This window comes from Equus przewalskii, chromosome 12 (assembly GCF_037783145.1).
Source record: "Equus przewalskii isolate Varuska chromosome 12, EquPr2, whole genome shotgun sequence".
Lineage (NCBI taxonomy): Eukaryota > Metazoa > Chordata > Mammalia > Perissodactyla > Equidae > Equus > Equus przewalskii.
Genome location: NC_091842.1, coordinates 12,175,883 through 12,191,939, shown reverse-complemented (window position 1 = coordinate 12,191,939; position 16,057 = coordinate 12,175,883). Strand labels below are relative to the sequence as shown.

At 36.4% G+C, this 16,057-nt stretch overlaps 1 protein-coding gene across 6 annotated transcripts in view; it reads right to left on the bottom strand.

The window, feature by feature from the left end:
* GTF2I (general transcription factor IIi) overlaps positions 1-16,057 on the bottom strand; it is a 115,613-nt gene that overhangs the window by 43,260 nt on the left and 56,296 nt on the right. For 3 of the 6 annotated variants that reach the window (XM_070567770.1, XM_070567767.1, XM_070567769.1), the window contains 5 exons: positions 15,605-15,661; positions 13,612-13,674; positions 5,687-5,797; positions 4,652-4,717; positions 1,492-1,675 (listed from right to left, as the gene is read on the bottom strand). In XM_070567770.1, the coding sequence (XP_070423871.1) occupies positions 1,492-1,675; positions 4,652-4,717; positions 5,687-5,797; positions 13,612-13,674; positions 15,605-15,661 (481 nt within the window). The remainder of the gene's footprint in view (positions 1-1,491; positions 1,676-4,651; positions 4,718-5,686; positions 5,798-13,611; positions 13,675-15,604; positions 15,662-16,057) is intronic. The other 3 variants (XM_070567773.1, XM_070567771.1, XM_070567772.1) reach the window with 1 other exon arrangement.

Genomic DNA, 16,057 nt, shown 5'->3' with positions numbered 1-16,057 from the left:
CTGAAGGCTTCCTCCACACACATTTCTCTCAATCCCTAGATTTGGGAAGTTCTCTTCTATTATTTCATTGAGCACACTTTCTGCTCCATTTTCCTTTTTCACGCTCTCAGCAATTCTGGTTATTCTTAACTTGCATTTTCTCATTCAGTCAGCTATTTCTCGGAGATTTTCTTCAGTTTTCTTAATTCTTAGTTCTCTTTCTTCCTCTGTCTGGAGCCATTCAGCCTCTCTATCTTCAGTTATGCTAACTTGCTCCTCTATGGTGTCTACACGGGCATTCAGGGAATCTGTATTCTGTTTCATCTGATCCGTTGTATTTTTCATCTCTAGTATTTCTGACTGATTCTGCTTGATAATTTCAATCTCTTTTGTGAAGTAACTCCATAACTTGTTGACTTGTTTCTCTATATTTCCCTTTACTTTTGATGATAGCTATTTTGAACTCATCTTCACTTAGTTTACCTATTTCCAAGTCCTCAGGACATACTTCTGTGTTTTTATTGCTTTCCTTGTGGACTGGAGCTTTTATAAATTGCTGGATGGTAGAGGAGCGGTTTTTGCACATGATGCTATTATTCAGTTGCAGTTACAACCTGTTGCCACTAGACGGGGGTCAAGAGCCGCGTGTTCTGAGCCCTCTGTCTTCACCCGTGATGGCGGCGCGCAGTGCGGGTTGTGGGAGGAGGGGCACTTTCTCTCACATGCCAACCTGGATTCGGATCAGCTCTTGCTCTTGGTTTCCTAAGGCCCTGGCTTGCTGGGGTCCCACATGCGAAAGCTTTCTCCCGTTAGAGGACTTCCGCTGCATGGACGGTGAGAGTCCTGGATGATCCCCGGACACGCGGCCCCTCCCCTACTTCTTTCCTCACCTGCAGCAGCAATCCCAGTCTTAGGAGAGGGAGCGCAGTTCTCTCCTACCCCGCTGCAGCTCCTCCAAGGGGGGCTCCAGCCTCTCCGCCCTCTGTCATTTGGCTGCTGTGGGTCTCCAACGATTTCTGTTAGTAGGATTTGTTTTTTGGTTGGAAAGCAGTTGGTCTTTTTGCTTGTAATTTGGAGGGGAGAGAGTCCCAGGTGAGCTCACGCCACCATGCGCTGACGTCATCCCTAGTCTTGTCTTTTCTTTCCATTCTTATTTCTATTGTTTCATTTATTTTCACTTTCATAATTTACATATATTTCCACACATGCTTTAAAAAAATTCAGACCTAAGAACAAGACATTGATATTTATTGCTTTCTTTAGCATACTAAGCAGAAAATTGGAAAAGAAAATGTCAGCTGTATGCCAATCAGATACGGGCAAGTGTTCACATTCCAAAAGCCAGATGTGGCATGACTGACAAAATCTTGTACTCAGGCACATTAAAAAGTGGAAAATAAATAATATATAATAACTCAAACTTAATTTAAATATAGCCCTAGTGGTTAATGAAGATGGCAATATAAAAAGATGTACTAATCAAGAACAAAGACAAGAGTCCAAGGGTCTTACTTCTTAATCACAAAACGAATCCTTTCCTTTGCAAGTAAGATCCTCTCAAGGCGAGGAATTCCATAAGTAGATGGCCTTCTAAAAGGAATTCCTTCCGGAAGTCCTTCTACATAAAGATCTTCAACATGTGACTGGAAAAGAGGGTATGGGATCGTCACAGGACCTTTGGCTTTTATAGCTTGAGCTTTAAAGATAAAAAGAGAAAGGAAACATTATTAAATGACAAGGTTTAAGCACATTTTGTAGAAAATAATAATTGAAAATGTATTGCTCTATAACTTTTGTAACTTTATCTTTACTTCAGCTTATTATAATCGAGTCAGAAGAAAAACAGTACAAAAGAACAACAAACAACAGGCCAAAGATACCAGTACTCTATTTAACCAAATCTGCAATGAAAGAATGCATTTTTTTGGTAAAGATTCGCACCTGAGCTAACATCTGTTGCCAATCTTCTTTTTTTCTTCTTCTTCTTCTTCTTCTCCTCTCCCCAAAGCCCCCCAGTACATAGTTGTATATTTTAGTTGTGGGTTCTTCCAGTTGTGGCATGTGGGACGCCACCTTAGCATGGCCTGATGAGCAGTGCCATGTCCCCACCCAGGATCCAAACCAGCGAAATCCCGGGCCACCGAAGCAGAGCACATGAACTTAACTACTCTGCCACAGGGCGGGCCCCAAGAATGTATTACTTTGAGGTAATGTAGATATAGCCAGACTTTGTCTTGAAATCTGGACCACATATGAATCCAGAAAACCCTACTAGTTAGTATCAGCTAATACATACAGCATATAATGGAAGAGAAGTAGTATTTTTAAAACATAAGTGTTAGTTTAAAGATAATTTCTTTAATAAAATAACTGAAGCTTTTTCTGAACTGTGAAAATTCTGCTTAGATTGATTTACCCAAGAGTAAAACAGACTAACAGTTGCAAAAAGTTGAAAGCATGGGGAATCTTAAGAATCAAACATAATGAACAGACTTTAATGATATTATTGAACAAACTACAAAGGGTCAGTTTTTCTAAACAATAGGGGACATTTAAATATCACTGGGTATTAAATAATTTTAGCAAGATAATGGAGCTGAGATTAAGACAATGACTTCCTCTCACCAACTCTCCATTTTGAAATGCAGGCTTTCTTTTTTTTTTTTTAGATTTTTTTTTCCTTTTTCTCCCCAAAGCCCCCTGGTACATAGCTGTGTATTCTTCATTGTGGGTTCTTCTAGTTGTGGCATGTGGGACGCTGCCTCAGCGTGGTCTGATGAGCAGTGCCATGTCCGTGCCCAGGATTCGAACTAACGAAACACTGGGCTGCCTGCAGCGGAGCGCGCGAACTTAACCACTCGGCCACGGGGCCAGCCCCCAGGCTTTCTTTTTTTTAGAGATTTTATTTTTTCTTTTTTCTCCCCAAAGGCCCCTGGTACATAGTTGTATATTCTTAGCTGTGGGTCCTTCTAGTTCTGGCATGTGAGACGCTGTCTCAGTGTGGTTTGATGAGCAGTGCCATGTCTGAGCCCAGGATTCAAACCAACCAAACCCTGGGCTTCCTGCAGCGGAGCAAGCGAACTTAACCACTTGGCCACAGGGCCAGCCCCTGAAATGCAGGCTTTTGAGAAGTGAAATGACATGATGTCTGGGTCATCAGAGTTTTAAAGTATTCTTGTATCAAAAAGAGATGGCATGGTGGCCTTGCGGTTAAGTTTGGGGTTCTGTACTACGGCAGCCCAAGCTTGGGAAACAGGCATGGACCTACACCACTTGCCTGTTAGTGGCCACACTGTGGCAGCAACCCACATATAAAAATAGGGGAAGATTGGCACAGGTGTTGGCTCAGGGCAAATCTCCCTCAAGCAAAAGAAAAAAAAGAGGACTGGCAACAGATTGGTTAGCTCAGGGTGAATCTTCCTCAGCAAAAAGTAAAAAAGAGACACAGCAAGGCATTCTGTCCCCCGAGCCTGTAATCTTATCACCATGTGATAGTGCTTGCATGTAGAATATGTTATGAATTTTTGCTTGTAAATGGACGAATTAAAATCACAGGCAAAAGGCTGTGATGATTAAAAACTGGAAAAAATACTAAGAGAACCTTAAGGAAATAAGTGAAAATATTAAGGAAAAGTTACTGAATTCATTATTAATTTTACCCTACTTCTAAATTTTCATTGAGGGGTAGGTTATCATCCATGATAAAGAGAGAAATGTTCAAGTTTATTTTATTTATTTAATTTTTTTGGAGGAAGATTAGCTCTGAGCTAACATCCATGCTCATCTTCCTCTACTTTATATGTGGGATGTCTGTCACAGCATGGCTTGACAAGTGATGTGTAGGTCCGCAGCTGGGATCCGAACCAGAGAACCCCGGGCCACCAAAGCAGAATGTGCGAACTTAACCACTGTGCCACTGGGCTGGCCTCTCAAGTTTATTGAAGCAAATAATGCCAATATGGTTTATCATTTGAAAACTTCACTTAGAGAAATTGAGTGATGCAGATAGCATGATAGAAATTAGATTCTCAAGTTAAAATTCAGTGTATTATACAATTTTACAGCTTGCCAGTCAATTACGAAGAATCCTCCAGATTAAGAAAAAGCAAAACAAATGATATTTTTAAATGATTGTTACTAGTCTTAGGTGAGCATTTGATATATACCATCAGGTGATAATAAATTGCTTGTTTGAACGCTTTATAAAGGTAGCTATAGGATAGAATAGCAAAATAAAAGGAAAAGAGAATTTGAGGTCTAACAAACTCAGTTGCATATCAAGAAAAGAGTAGAGAAAATAAGGGCATCTAGATGAATACTAGATTTAACATAGCAGATTAAAAAAGACTGTCACTTAAGAAAATAATCTTCAACTAAATCTCCAAGATCCAGGACTTTGCAACAAACATATAAATAAACTCCCAAACGTGCAGGCTGAAAGTTTCAAAGAAAAGCTAATTACTAATTAAAGAAAAAATTTTTTCTAAGTTTTCAGTAATCTAGACAAAGTTTCTAATATTTGGACAGATACTATCCACAGCCTTTCAAGGGACAGAGACAGAAGGCCCAATTCAGTGGCAGAACCGGACTTGCTCACATTAGACGAACAGTAACTCCGTTGTTAAAAAGCTTATGAACAAAATATTACAAGAATCTCTGAGTTTAGACTTACCATATTTTCTTTCAAACAATTCTTCAACTTGTTTACGCAGATCAGTAATCCGAGCATTCCATTTCTCTGAATAGAGAAAGTTAAATCTCACTAATAAATCCCTGTTTGAGAGCACTAATATGTTCTTAAAATGACCCAACATCTAATGATCTATGTTCTACATACTATATACTAATTTTTAATAACCCATCTCCATCTATATAATTTTACTGCTTTCCTAAGAACTTTTTCCTTTTTTGTGGTTCTCAGAATTGGTTCAATGAGAGATCATAGGGGATGTTTTAAAGTTTATTTCTGAAACACATAATGAGCACCTCTTTTCAGTCTGATAATTTCTGAAAAGCAGGAGGGCAGCAAAGACCAGTCCAATTACACAATACAGAACGGAGGCAGGAAAGAGGGAGATGGCCAAGGTTATTCAGGAGACCTTCCAAAACATGTCTAGGTTACTGCACAGAAAGGCATTTGCAACTTAGAATAGAGTGATAAAAAATACAGATATATGGAAACTTACTGTACATATAAATCCAATTTACATTCAGCAATTGTGACCATAACAACTTAAAATATTAAAATGCTATTTAAAAATGCATATAAGCTAAATGTTCTATCTATTCACAATATGGATCACAAACACAACTTGCCACTATTATTTATTTAGTCCCTCCAAACAAATAAATCACCCACCAGGTTTGGTTACATTAGCTTCTGGCAGTTACACAGAACAAGAAAAATCAAGATGTGAAATATTTCTTAAACAAAGAAGGTTTTAAAGCTAAGAAAAGTAAGTGAATTACTGAGTCATTAACAGTGATTCAAAGTCTACTAATTGTAATTAATGTCAGAAGATACAATCAATGGCTTATGCTCTGGTAAACCCAAAGTATGTTTACACAATGTCTGTAAGGTTACTTCAAACTGCCTGTGGTTTTCCTCAGATTAAATGGCAGTAACACATTTTAAAGCATTCTTATCAGTAACAAAAAGAGTTGAGAAGAAAATAGAGAACAGGCCTGTATTCACTGGCGAACTCACCGAAGTTGAACTCCCTGACTTTCCGTTTCCCAGCGTTGGCAGGCTCCGTGACGGGCGGCTGGGGCGGCTCGTTGCTCTTTGGTCTCTTGGTAGGTGGAGAATAATCATCATCTTGAAAAAGAAAACTGTCATCACTGGAGGAACAGCCTGTGAGAGTCACAGCCACCACCTGTCCAACCCTCAACATTCAAAGGACGTGGGCGGCTTTACATCTGTTTGGAATATAGTCATTCCTTCTGTACTGTCATTTTCAGTATATTTTTCCCAGTTACATTTGCAGTTTTCCTATTCTTGGGGGTGTGCTCAAGTGACCATTCCTCATCTTCCCTTGTCTTGCTTCATTTTTGGTTTGCTTCATTTGAATTAAGTCATTGAAATTTCCCCTTCTCCTCTCATAACCCTCTCAGCTGCCTACAATCACAGCCCACTTCAAGTCTTTCAAGAAAAAGCTTTTAACGTAGACAGCTACCTACAATTATACAAATATATATAAGGGGGAAAAATATAGCATGAATGGGAAAATACTTGAGCTTATGCAATACTCAAGCATACATAAACAAGGGAGGTTGGATAACTGCATGTCAAACACTTCCAACAAACACAGATCTTACAGAAGTAAAGAAATAGCGCTACGTCATTTGTGAAACAGACCACGTTGATTCAGTCAATACAAAACCTACGTAGACAAGAGCAATCAGATATTTAAGTACAGAATACAGACTACTCAAGACATTTATAGTACGACTTCGTGCTAATTTCTTCATGGATACGTCTGCAACTCAACTCCGCTGTGATGCTTCAGCATATCTAACGCTAGGATTAAAGGCATTTGGATCAGATAAGGAGAGCTATCACTGTCACCTTCTTCTACTCCTTGAAAATGTCAAGTGTCATACCAAGATTTCTGCTCAAATACCATCTGTAAGTTACTGAAAATATCATTTTAAAGAAATCTATACTTAAAAACAAATATGAAATAGAGAAGAAAATTACTACATTAAAGATCATAGGAATAACAAAAAGATAACGTTTCAAATACATAAGTTACCCTTTTAGAGCAATATAATTTTTATTCTTGTTCTATAGCTAAACAAACAGGCTCAGAAAACGTTCTATCACTTAACCATGTTAATCACTAGATAGCACAGCTGAGATTAGATTATGAATATAACTCTTTCCACGAAACTAACAGGTTGACTCTCAAACAGATAAGAAGAAATCCAAACTCGGCCTAATATACATCGTTGCCTGTTGCCTGGGACAGCAATGGCTAACTTCTAAACACTTGATATGTTGATCAAGGGAAAATCTGACTGAAGTCTAAAATACTTCTGTGGTAAGGCCCCCCTTATCCATGGTTTCGCCTACCCATGGTCAATATTGAAAACACTAAATGGAAAATTCCAGAAATAAACAGTAAGTTTTAAATTGTGTGCCACCCTGCTCTGGAGATGACTCATCCCTTTGTCCACTGTATCCACCCTGTATATGCTCCCCATCCGTTAGTCACTTAGTCTCAGTTATCAGATCGATTGTCAAGGTACTGCAGTGCTTGTGTTCACGTCACCCTTCTTTTACTTAATAATGGCGCCAAAGTGCAAGAGTAGTGATGCTGGCAATTCGGACATGCCAAAGGGAAGCCCTAAGGTGCTTCCTGTAAGTGAAAAGGTTAAAGCTCTTGACTTAACTAGAAAAAAATCGTATGCTGAGATTGCTAAAATGTACTTATTACAGTATGTCGTTATAATTGTTCTATTTTATTACTAGTTGTTGTTGAGCTCTTACTGTGCCTAATTTATAAATTAAACCTTATCCTAGGTACCTATGTATAGCAGAAAACATAGTCTATATAGGGTTAGGCACTATCTGTGGTTTCAGGCATCCACTGGGGGTCGTGGAACGCATCCGGAGAGGGAGGACCACTGTACCTCACTCCTCTCATAGCATCAGAGAGCACAATCAGACATCACTGCCCCAGCTCCCTGACTTTGGGGTTTTCCTATGACGCCAAAAGACATTCTGGTAACCCGAAACAATTTGCTGATTTTTCTAACCAATAGGAGAAAAAGGTACCAATGTCACTAATATCAGATAAAGTCACATTAGGACCCATTTATGTGCTGGGAAACACAAAAATGCTGTCTTAGAGGATACTATTTCAGGAAAACATTATCATACAAACAACTTACGACACTATAAAAACTTTCATGTGTTGAATGCCACTGTAGAGACCCATGTTCAAATCCAGGAAAAAAAAAGATCTATGGGAGAAAATTTAAAAATGACAAACTACTAAGTAAAATAAAACTTGACTGTGTCATCTGAGCTTATAATTACTAAATTACTACAGGATTAAAAATGGTCACAAGAGATTATTAAGTAATTAGATTCAAACCTAAGTAGATACATCTTGGAAAACATATTAGGCCTTCAATCCTGAAAAAACCCTTCTTTTCCAATTTCCAAACATATTTTTCAAAGTCTAAGAGTATTTTTATGCTAGTTCTCAAAGGGTTAAATGAAATATACTCATTCCACCTATGAATACTATCAAAGTATTTTAATGCTTACTATTAATATTTCTTTGCAAACTTAAAACAAAAGTATTTTTCCCTATTAGCTAATTAATGTAGCCGAAGTATTTCTACAGATCATCATTTAAAGTGATCATTAACTGAATTACATAAAATAAAAACTGAAAGAGTATAAAGTGAAAAAGAAAATACAGCTGTAAGATGGTAATGAAGAATCACAGAAATCTATTATATTAATCTCAATTCTAATCTAAACCGTCTGAAACTGAGGCCAAGAGGAAAAGCCGAGAAAACTTTTCTTTAGTGTGAAGATCTCACTCCTTCAATCAATTTAACATATTTTCAAACAAAAAGAATAGTACAAAATATTTTTTATGAAAGTAACCTCATCGACCACAAACAGAAAAAAGAAAGAAAAAAGATAAATCTAGGAGAGTCATTTTTAACAAAACAAATGATTTGCCAAAGATTGTCAAATATTAAAAAGTGGTATTACTTTTCTCTCCAACGAAATAATGAAGTTCAATCTAGTAAATGTGAATAAAGAGATGAAATTTAACTATTTGTAATAATAAATTATTACATCACACATGCTATTAAAAGACTAACCCTTTTCATATACTAACTAATCTTTGGGAGTCTTAAGCTATATGATGGAATTAAATCATAAGGAGCTATGGGGCGGGCCCCGTGGCCAAGTGGTTAAGTTCGCGCGCTCCGCTTCAGCCACCCAGGGTTTCGCTGGTTCGGATCCCAGACGCAGACCTAGCACCACTCATGAGGCATGCTGAGGCAGCTTCCCACATAGCACAATCAGAAGGATCTACAACTAGAATACACAACTATGTACTGGGGGGCTTTGGGGAGAAGAATTAAAAAAAAAAAAGAAGATTGGTAACAGGTGTTAGCTCAGGCGCCAATCTTAACAAATCATAAGGAGCTATGAATTTATAACACATCTTCCATTATTTCCCTCCCTGCAGCAAAAAACTATAATTGGTTTTGAGAAAGAATGTTACTCTTGACCTCAAAATCTTTTTCACAAAGGATCAAAATTATTTATTTCTCCGAAGCAGAAAATATCCAATAAAGCTCCAGGAGCGCACCTCCAATCAGGTCCAGCAGGCAGCACTGGTTTCTAATTATCATGGTGCTTCAACATTGTAAACAAACACCTTTATGTAAAAAGACACATATTTCAGGATGCTTCAAATTCAACCTCAAACTAAAAATATTTACATCATCAAAACTTAAAGCTTATAAAATGAATTTCGAAACATTTTCATGTGCAAAAGTTGCTGTTCAGGAATACATAATAGTTACGCTACCAGTACTAACACAAGCACCCTCAACAACCGGAAAAAAGGTACCAACAGTCCCTAACTCAAAATTTATAGTTAGGAAAAGATCCTGTTTTCTTTTTTGCAAGATATTTACAAACATGCCAAAAGACAGACAGACTTCAGAGCTAAAATTTATTACTGCACTCTCATTGGTGACTGCATTAACAGAACATGAAACAAATTTTGATACACTTTTTTCAACATAATCAAATGGTGATGTTTTATCATAAAATATGACACCTACTCAAAGTGAAAAAAAAAAAATCAGGCACTGTATCTCTTTTGAAATTACTCAGAGTTAGAGCCATTAATTACCCTACACGTTTCAAAATAATGGATGGGATTTTTCACCCATGGATCCAGGTCATAACTCTTGTAAAACTCATTTGCGCAATAACTGATGTTAATTAAGTGACTCTTTAGCAGCTATAAAATTAAACACAACATTTTCAAATGCTAACCTACCCAAATACATAGATTCTCAGAGCTCTCCAGTAACACTGATAAGATAAGCACAATAATTAAACAATGACAAACAGTAGAGCCTACTGGCTCTGTCTTCAGAACATCCCCCGAATTCAACCACTTCTTACCTCCACTGCCACCATCCTGTTCTAATGCATCTTGCTCTGGGTCTTGGATAACTGCAATAGGCTTGCTTCCACTAGGGTCTGCTCTCAGTTTCTTCAAAGTGAAGAACAGAACCTATCGCTCCTCTGTTCAAAAACCTCTAATGGACTTGCCTACCTTATCTTGTTCATTCCTAAATCGTCAGCACCTAATACAGTCCCTGGCACATACAAGGTGTTTGGTATGCGGAATGATCAAATGAACATTTGAACAGTATAGCCCTTGATCATATGCAGCAGCCAAATATTTACCAAGGTCTTAAGCAAGAATTTCGCAAAAAAGGATACTACCAGAGGATGACAGGTAATCAAACTACTGAAGCTCTAGAACATGCTATCCCAACTGCAGTCCACGCACCATACGTGTACTACACGTAGAACTGCATTCCTGTATCCAGATATTTATGTATATGTTTCAACGTAAATGAGAAAGAAATAAAATTTAAAAGGTAGTTTTACTTAAGAACACACAAAATTAATTTTTAAGTGAATCTATTTAAAATTAATTTAAAGAAAAGACTTAAGTAATGAAGAGGGGGTTAGGCCACAACAGAATGACATTTGTGAAGGGCTCAGGTTTGGGACATAATGCCCTAAAATGCTAAGGAGACCTCTTTTAAAGCAAAAGGCTTTCCGTTATTAGCACGCCCATGACAGCTAGACATATTCTGAGTTAAGATTTTCTCTGCGTATCAAAGACCTGACAGCAGTCTGATTTTATCCAAAAATGTAATCATGATATTTATGAAGTTAAGGCATGCACAGTCATATTATTGCATGGGCTATTTCCCAAATCTAAGTCACACAAGTCATAACCGTCCTCCTCCGCCTTCAAGTACAAATGGATGGCATCAAATGGAAGCGCACACCTCCAAGCCCCCAGCGGCACTGGGTAAGGGGCACTCCCAGGCAGAATCTGCAGCAATGCCCATCAGCTCCTTCCCAACTCCACCTAATTTCAAATAAAGACATCAGCACTACAGGACTGTGGGACACCTGACAAACTTACTGATGACAAAGTTCCTTTTTTTCTTTTCTATAAACTATTTAGGAAATGCAGAAACATACAACAGGAGACAATCAGTCACGCCCAGGGAAGCAGGATTATCTTTTCTTCCAAGCACAAGAATTTTGCCAAACAAACACCATTCTCTAGACATACTCTTCCTTTTAAACTTGCCTTGTTCTCAAAAGGCAGGGATTTTTTTCTCACTAAACATTAGAGGTAACTTTTCTCAGATCACTTAAACATACACACAAAAATCACAATTTCAATGCCTGTATACTTTTTCTATTATGAGCAAATACCAAAACTTAATTTTCTCACTACAGATATTTAACTAATTTCTATCACTATGCAATTATCTTTCCAGAAGGAAATACAATATACGTATCAAACAGACATGCACATAAATTCTCCTTTGACCTTCCTTGTTAATATCACGGACTTACATTTTACCTTCCTTAATGTATGGGTAAAACATAACTAGCAATTTAATTAAGGTTGAAGTATAGTTTGTTTGTGAACATATGCCATGGAAAATACGACCTTATAGAGTAATTACTTTATACAGACCCGTATTTCACGGGTCTTCTCAACATAAAGAAGACGACTACATAGCAAAATTCTACTACTGGCTGACAAATTTTGATGATAAATCAAGCTTCTGGCACTATGTCTTAGTTTAAAAGAAATGGGATTTATCAGTCCCTCCAGAGAGGTAAAACTGAAAAGACTGACATACGTTGAGTTCACTAGTCATTTATTTCATAATTATCTTAACATCTCTTTAAAGGCCTTATGCTATAAAAGCAAGTATTTACTTTCTAAACAACATCAATACAGTCTTTATCTGCTTTAAGATTTGATAAATTGATTTGGTTATTAGTCCTATTTAAAAGTTTTATCCTAATAATTAATAGTCATCTATTTTTTATCTCTACACAAAGAAACTTCTGAGTGTTTATAATATTTATACACTCTTAAGATTTTCATCTCTGATAGTTCATGAGGTTTCCAAATAAAAAGCAATTAAATTCAGTATTATAAACAACTCGAAACTGTTTTTAGGTTAGTAAAATTATATAAACGACAAAAGAAATATGCATATTAAATTGAGATATTAACACATGAAGTATGAGAAAAGTTCTCACATTAGGTGGAAGCTACCAATCAGCTTCAATCTTAGAGGCAACGAGGACACACATTTTGAGTAGCTGGAAGAAGGCAAACACTACGGATAACCAAGTGGACACTAGGAGGAGAGAGGTTATTACGAAAGAAAGAGAGAGAGATACCAAACTAAGAGAGGTTATGCAGCAGTTAAAAATATATTAATGAAGTACAAAGACGTGTGGTCATGGAAAATAGACCTATGGGAAATGTGGTACGTGTGTATTTTAAACGTCCGTTACAACGGTGTATGCTGAACACATCTGTGAATTTCTGCAGAACTAAATACATATGAGTATATATACAAATTATTTTTCGATGTACATACAATAAACTCAGTCTATCCCTGAGTACAGGGACTCTGGAGCGGGGTAGGAGTAAATGAAACTTAACAGAGTGCAGTTTATCGTCTCACTATTTGACCTTGGAAAGAATACTTTGAGGGAAAAAATTTATAGGAATAATGTGACATTAATGTAAAAGGAAAAACATTTCAATATGCATTTACTTAAAAATGAAACATGACAGTGTTGATATTAGCTGAATCTTTAAATAATTTAAGGACAAAGTGGTTCATCTGCATTCATGTATTAGATTGTTAAATAAAACCACAATCAATTTTTTGCAGTTGGGACCTTCATTATCAAGACAATGTAACAAATGCAGACAGGACTGACTCCCCTCACTTCAGCTGCATCTTTGAAGAGAAAACTAGGTTTAAAGCAACTTTAGCTACAGAGATTAGTTTAGAATATGTTTGTAGCTACTGCTTCAAAACAGTTTTAAGGATAGATTATATGTAAACTTCTAATAGTATTTTAGAGGGGAAAACTTGCTTTAAAATTTGACTGAACTATCAACACGTTCTCCTCTGCTTTACTGAGACAGAGAGCAGGGGCTCAGGCAGTAATCAGGCCTGTCACAAGCCCGTAAGAGGTTACAGCATCTGTTCTTGTGTGCATCCAATCTGGTCATAGTTTTTCTTTTTATTCTCGATTCCCAGGGATGGAAAGTGCAGCCTGGTCCAGCGCTCATTTTCGCGGCTTACTTCTGTTGCCTAAAACTCCCAAAGCACCGGGTGTGCTGCTAAGAAGTGGGCTGCTTTGGTCACACATACACACATATGCGTCAGTTTTTTCACAGGTTTCCTTTCAGAATGAATGAAATGCATACGTAGCAATGTGAATGTGACAAATATTTTTATGACCAGAAGTAAACTTTTGGAATCAAGGCTTTGATAACTAACCTTCAATAGTCACCTCAACTTCGGGGTCCTCACTTGTTTCTGAAGGGACATGCTGAGTAGAATCTTGAAAAAAATAAAATTCTAAAATGACATTCATTATAAAGCACTTTCTATATGTTCCAACATTTTACTGATTTGTTACTCCAAAAGCAGCCTATGATAAAATTTTCTGGCATTTTAATTCATCTCATTTATTAAATTATCATATCTGACCCTTTTAATTGTAAATAGGGGTAAGAGAAAGCAAAAAGTAAAAAAGCTCTGGAAAACTACTAGATAATACCAAGTTATCTGCAATAATGGACTCAAAAATCTTGTATTTTTAGAGGAATAAGATTATAACAAAGTCACAATTCTTTTCCTGCTGTAACTAGAAAATGCCAGGATAAAAACAAAAGTTTCCTCTTACTTTACTGTTTCTCCTCTCCTTTCAGAGATCCTCAGAGTGGTTTATATTGTTAAATAAAACCATAATCAATTTTTTGCAATTGGGACCTTCATTATCAAAACAATGACTGTAACAAATGCATACAGGACTGAATCCCCTCAATTCATATGCAACATACTTAAAAAAATTAAATATTTTATTAATATTTGTGTTACTACACAAAACAAATGTATATCAGAATGTTAGTGCCAGAAGCTCAGCTAGAGAGTACCTTGGTCAACTCTCTCTTCATTTGCAAAGGTTGAGAGATTAATTGATTTGCCAAAGATTATGTTTACTTGTTAGTAAAGGAATAAAGGCCAGAACCCAGGTTCAATTCAACTCTGTTAACACTGCAATATAACAATAAAAATCTCCTCAAAAATAAAGTATTTCAAAGCCTAATATCTAATGCTAAAATTGCCAACTGTGAAGCAATTCATACCACCTAATGAACCCTGGCACCATGTGTCCTGCATGTAGGTACTTCACTGTTGGAAACACTGCCCACCCAAAACAGGGTTTTTCTTAGAGAGGAAACATCTAATTACCTCCACACAGTAAAACAAAAAAATTCACCCACACAATCTTCTAGAAAAAGATCTCAAAAAGAAAAGTCAAATATTCTTTAAAATGGGCATCTCAATAGTGCTGTAAGAAATGTATTCCAGTTAGAAACCCTAATTCTAAAATTGAATTTGGAAAGATGGGCCAACATTCCAGGGACTTTAAGAACTCCCTTGACTCAAAGAGAGTAAAAGAGAAAATTAATGATTTTTTAAAAATAAAATAAAAAAGCAAATATAAGGAATAAAAAGTTACAGAATAGACTCTCTCTTTATTCTAGAAAAATAAGGCACACCATGACCAGTTTATGAGAAAAATAATAATTTTAAAACAAGATTGAGTCACCTTACCAGTCATTTTCCTTGGGAGAAATCTACAGACACTCTTTTGGAACTATATAAACCATTTAGAAATCTGAAGCCATTCTGCACAGTAACAGTTTTAATTCAAGATTCCAATAACTACAAAGGCTGTAGCACAGCTAAATGTTCATTCAATCCTAAAATCAAAGGAGGATGGCTGGTAAACAAGGTAGTTCATGGGGGAGTTGTGTGTACAAAAATAAGCAGAGAGGAAATCTCTCCTTTATTAATCTTATGTAGAATATATTAATCCTACTTTTAGTGGGATTTTTTTAATAGTATGTTTAAAAATGATATATGAACAGAGCTAGTAATCATTTTAATTCAAAATTCTGAAACCATACTTTCTTAAGATTTTTAATATGACATAAGATGATCAGGGGAGAAAACAAGAGCAGCATTTTGCATCATGAAGAGTTTTACTTACCACTTAAGTTCTCATCCCCATATGCTTTATTATTCAGTACAGTAAAGAGGCACATTACATCTTAGGACTAAAAAAAAACCTGTTGGCTAAGAAGGAATACCAAAACAATCTTCTTTTAATTTTTAAATAAGGTGTTTTAAGGATAATATTCTCTTTAATATAGAGCAAATACATAAAATACAGCAAAATAAAAATCCCTTTATGTCTAACCTTCTGCTGGTACTTCCATTTCTGTTCCTTCATTGCCCTCTGAAGAATGATGGCTTCCTAAAAAGAAAATAAATCATATATAATAAACCAATAAAAACTTACACTGAAAGAAGAGAAACTAGGTAACAATGCAAACGATTTAAAACTTATATAATACAACATATACAAACTGATTTTTTAACTCCTTAGTAGTTAATTCAAACAACGTGATCTAATTCAGAAAAGCATGTAACACATCTACATGAAAACTCAAAAAAAAATTGAAAATGTAAACATATAGAGTAAACCTAAGTAGCTTTGGGGATTTAATATTAGTTACTGTAACTACACAATATAACTATTGATAGATGTTGGAATTTGAGAAATAGAACGACGGTTTCAAAGTACCACGCTCATCTGTCAATGACGCACACACAAAAACACAAATCAGTCAATTCTTTCTTTGCTCACAGA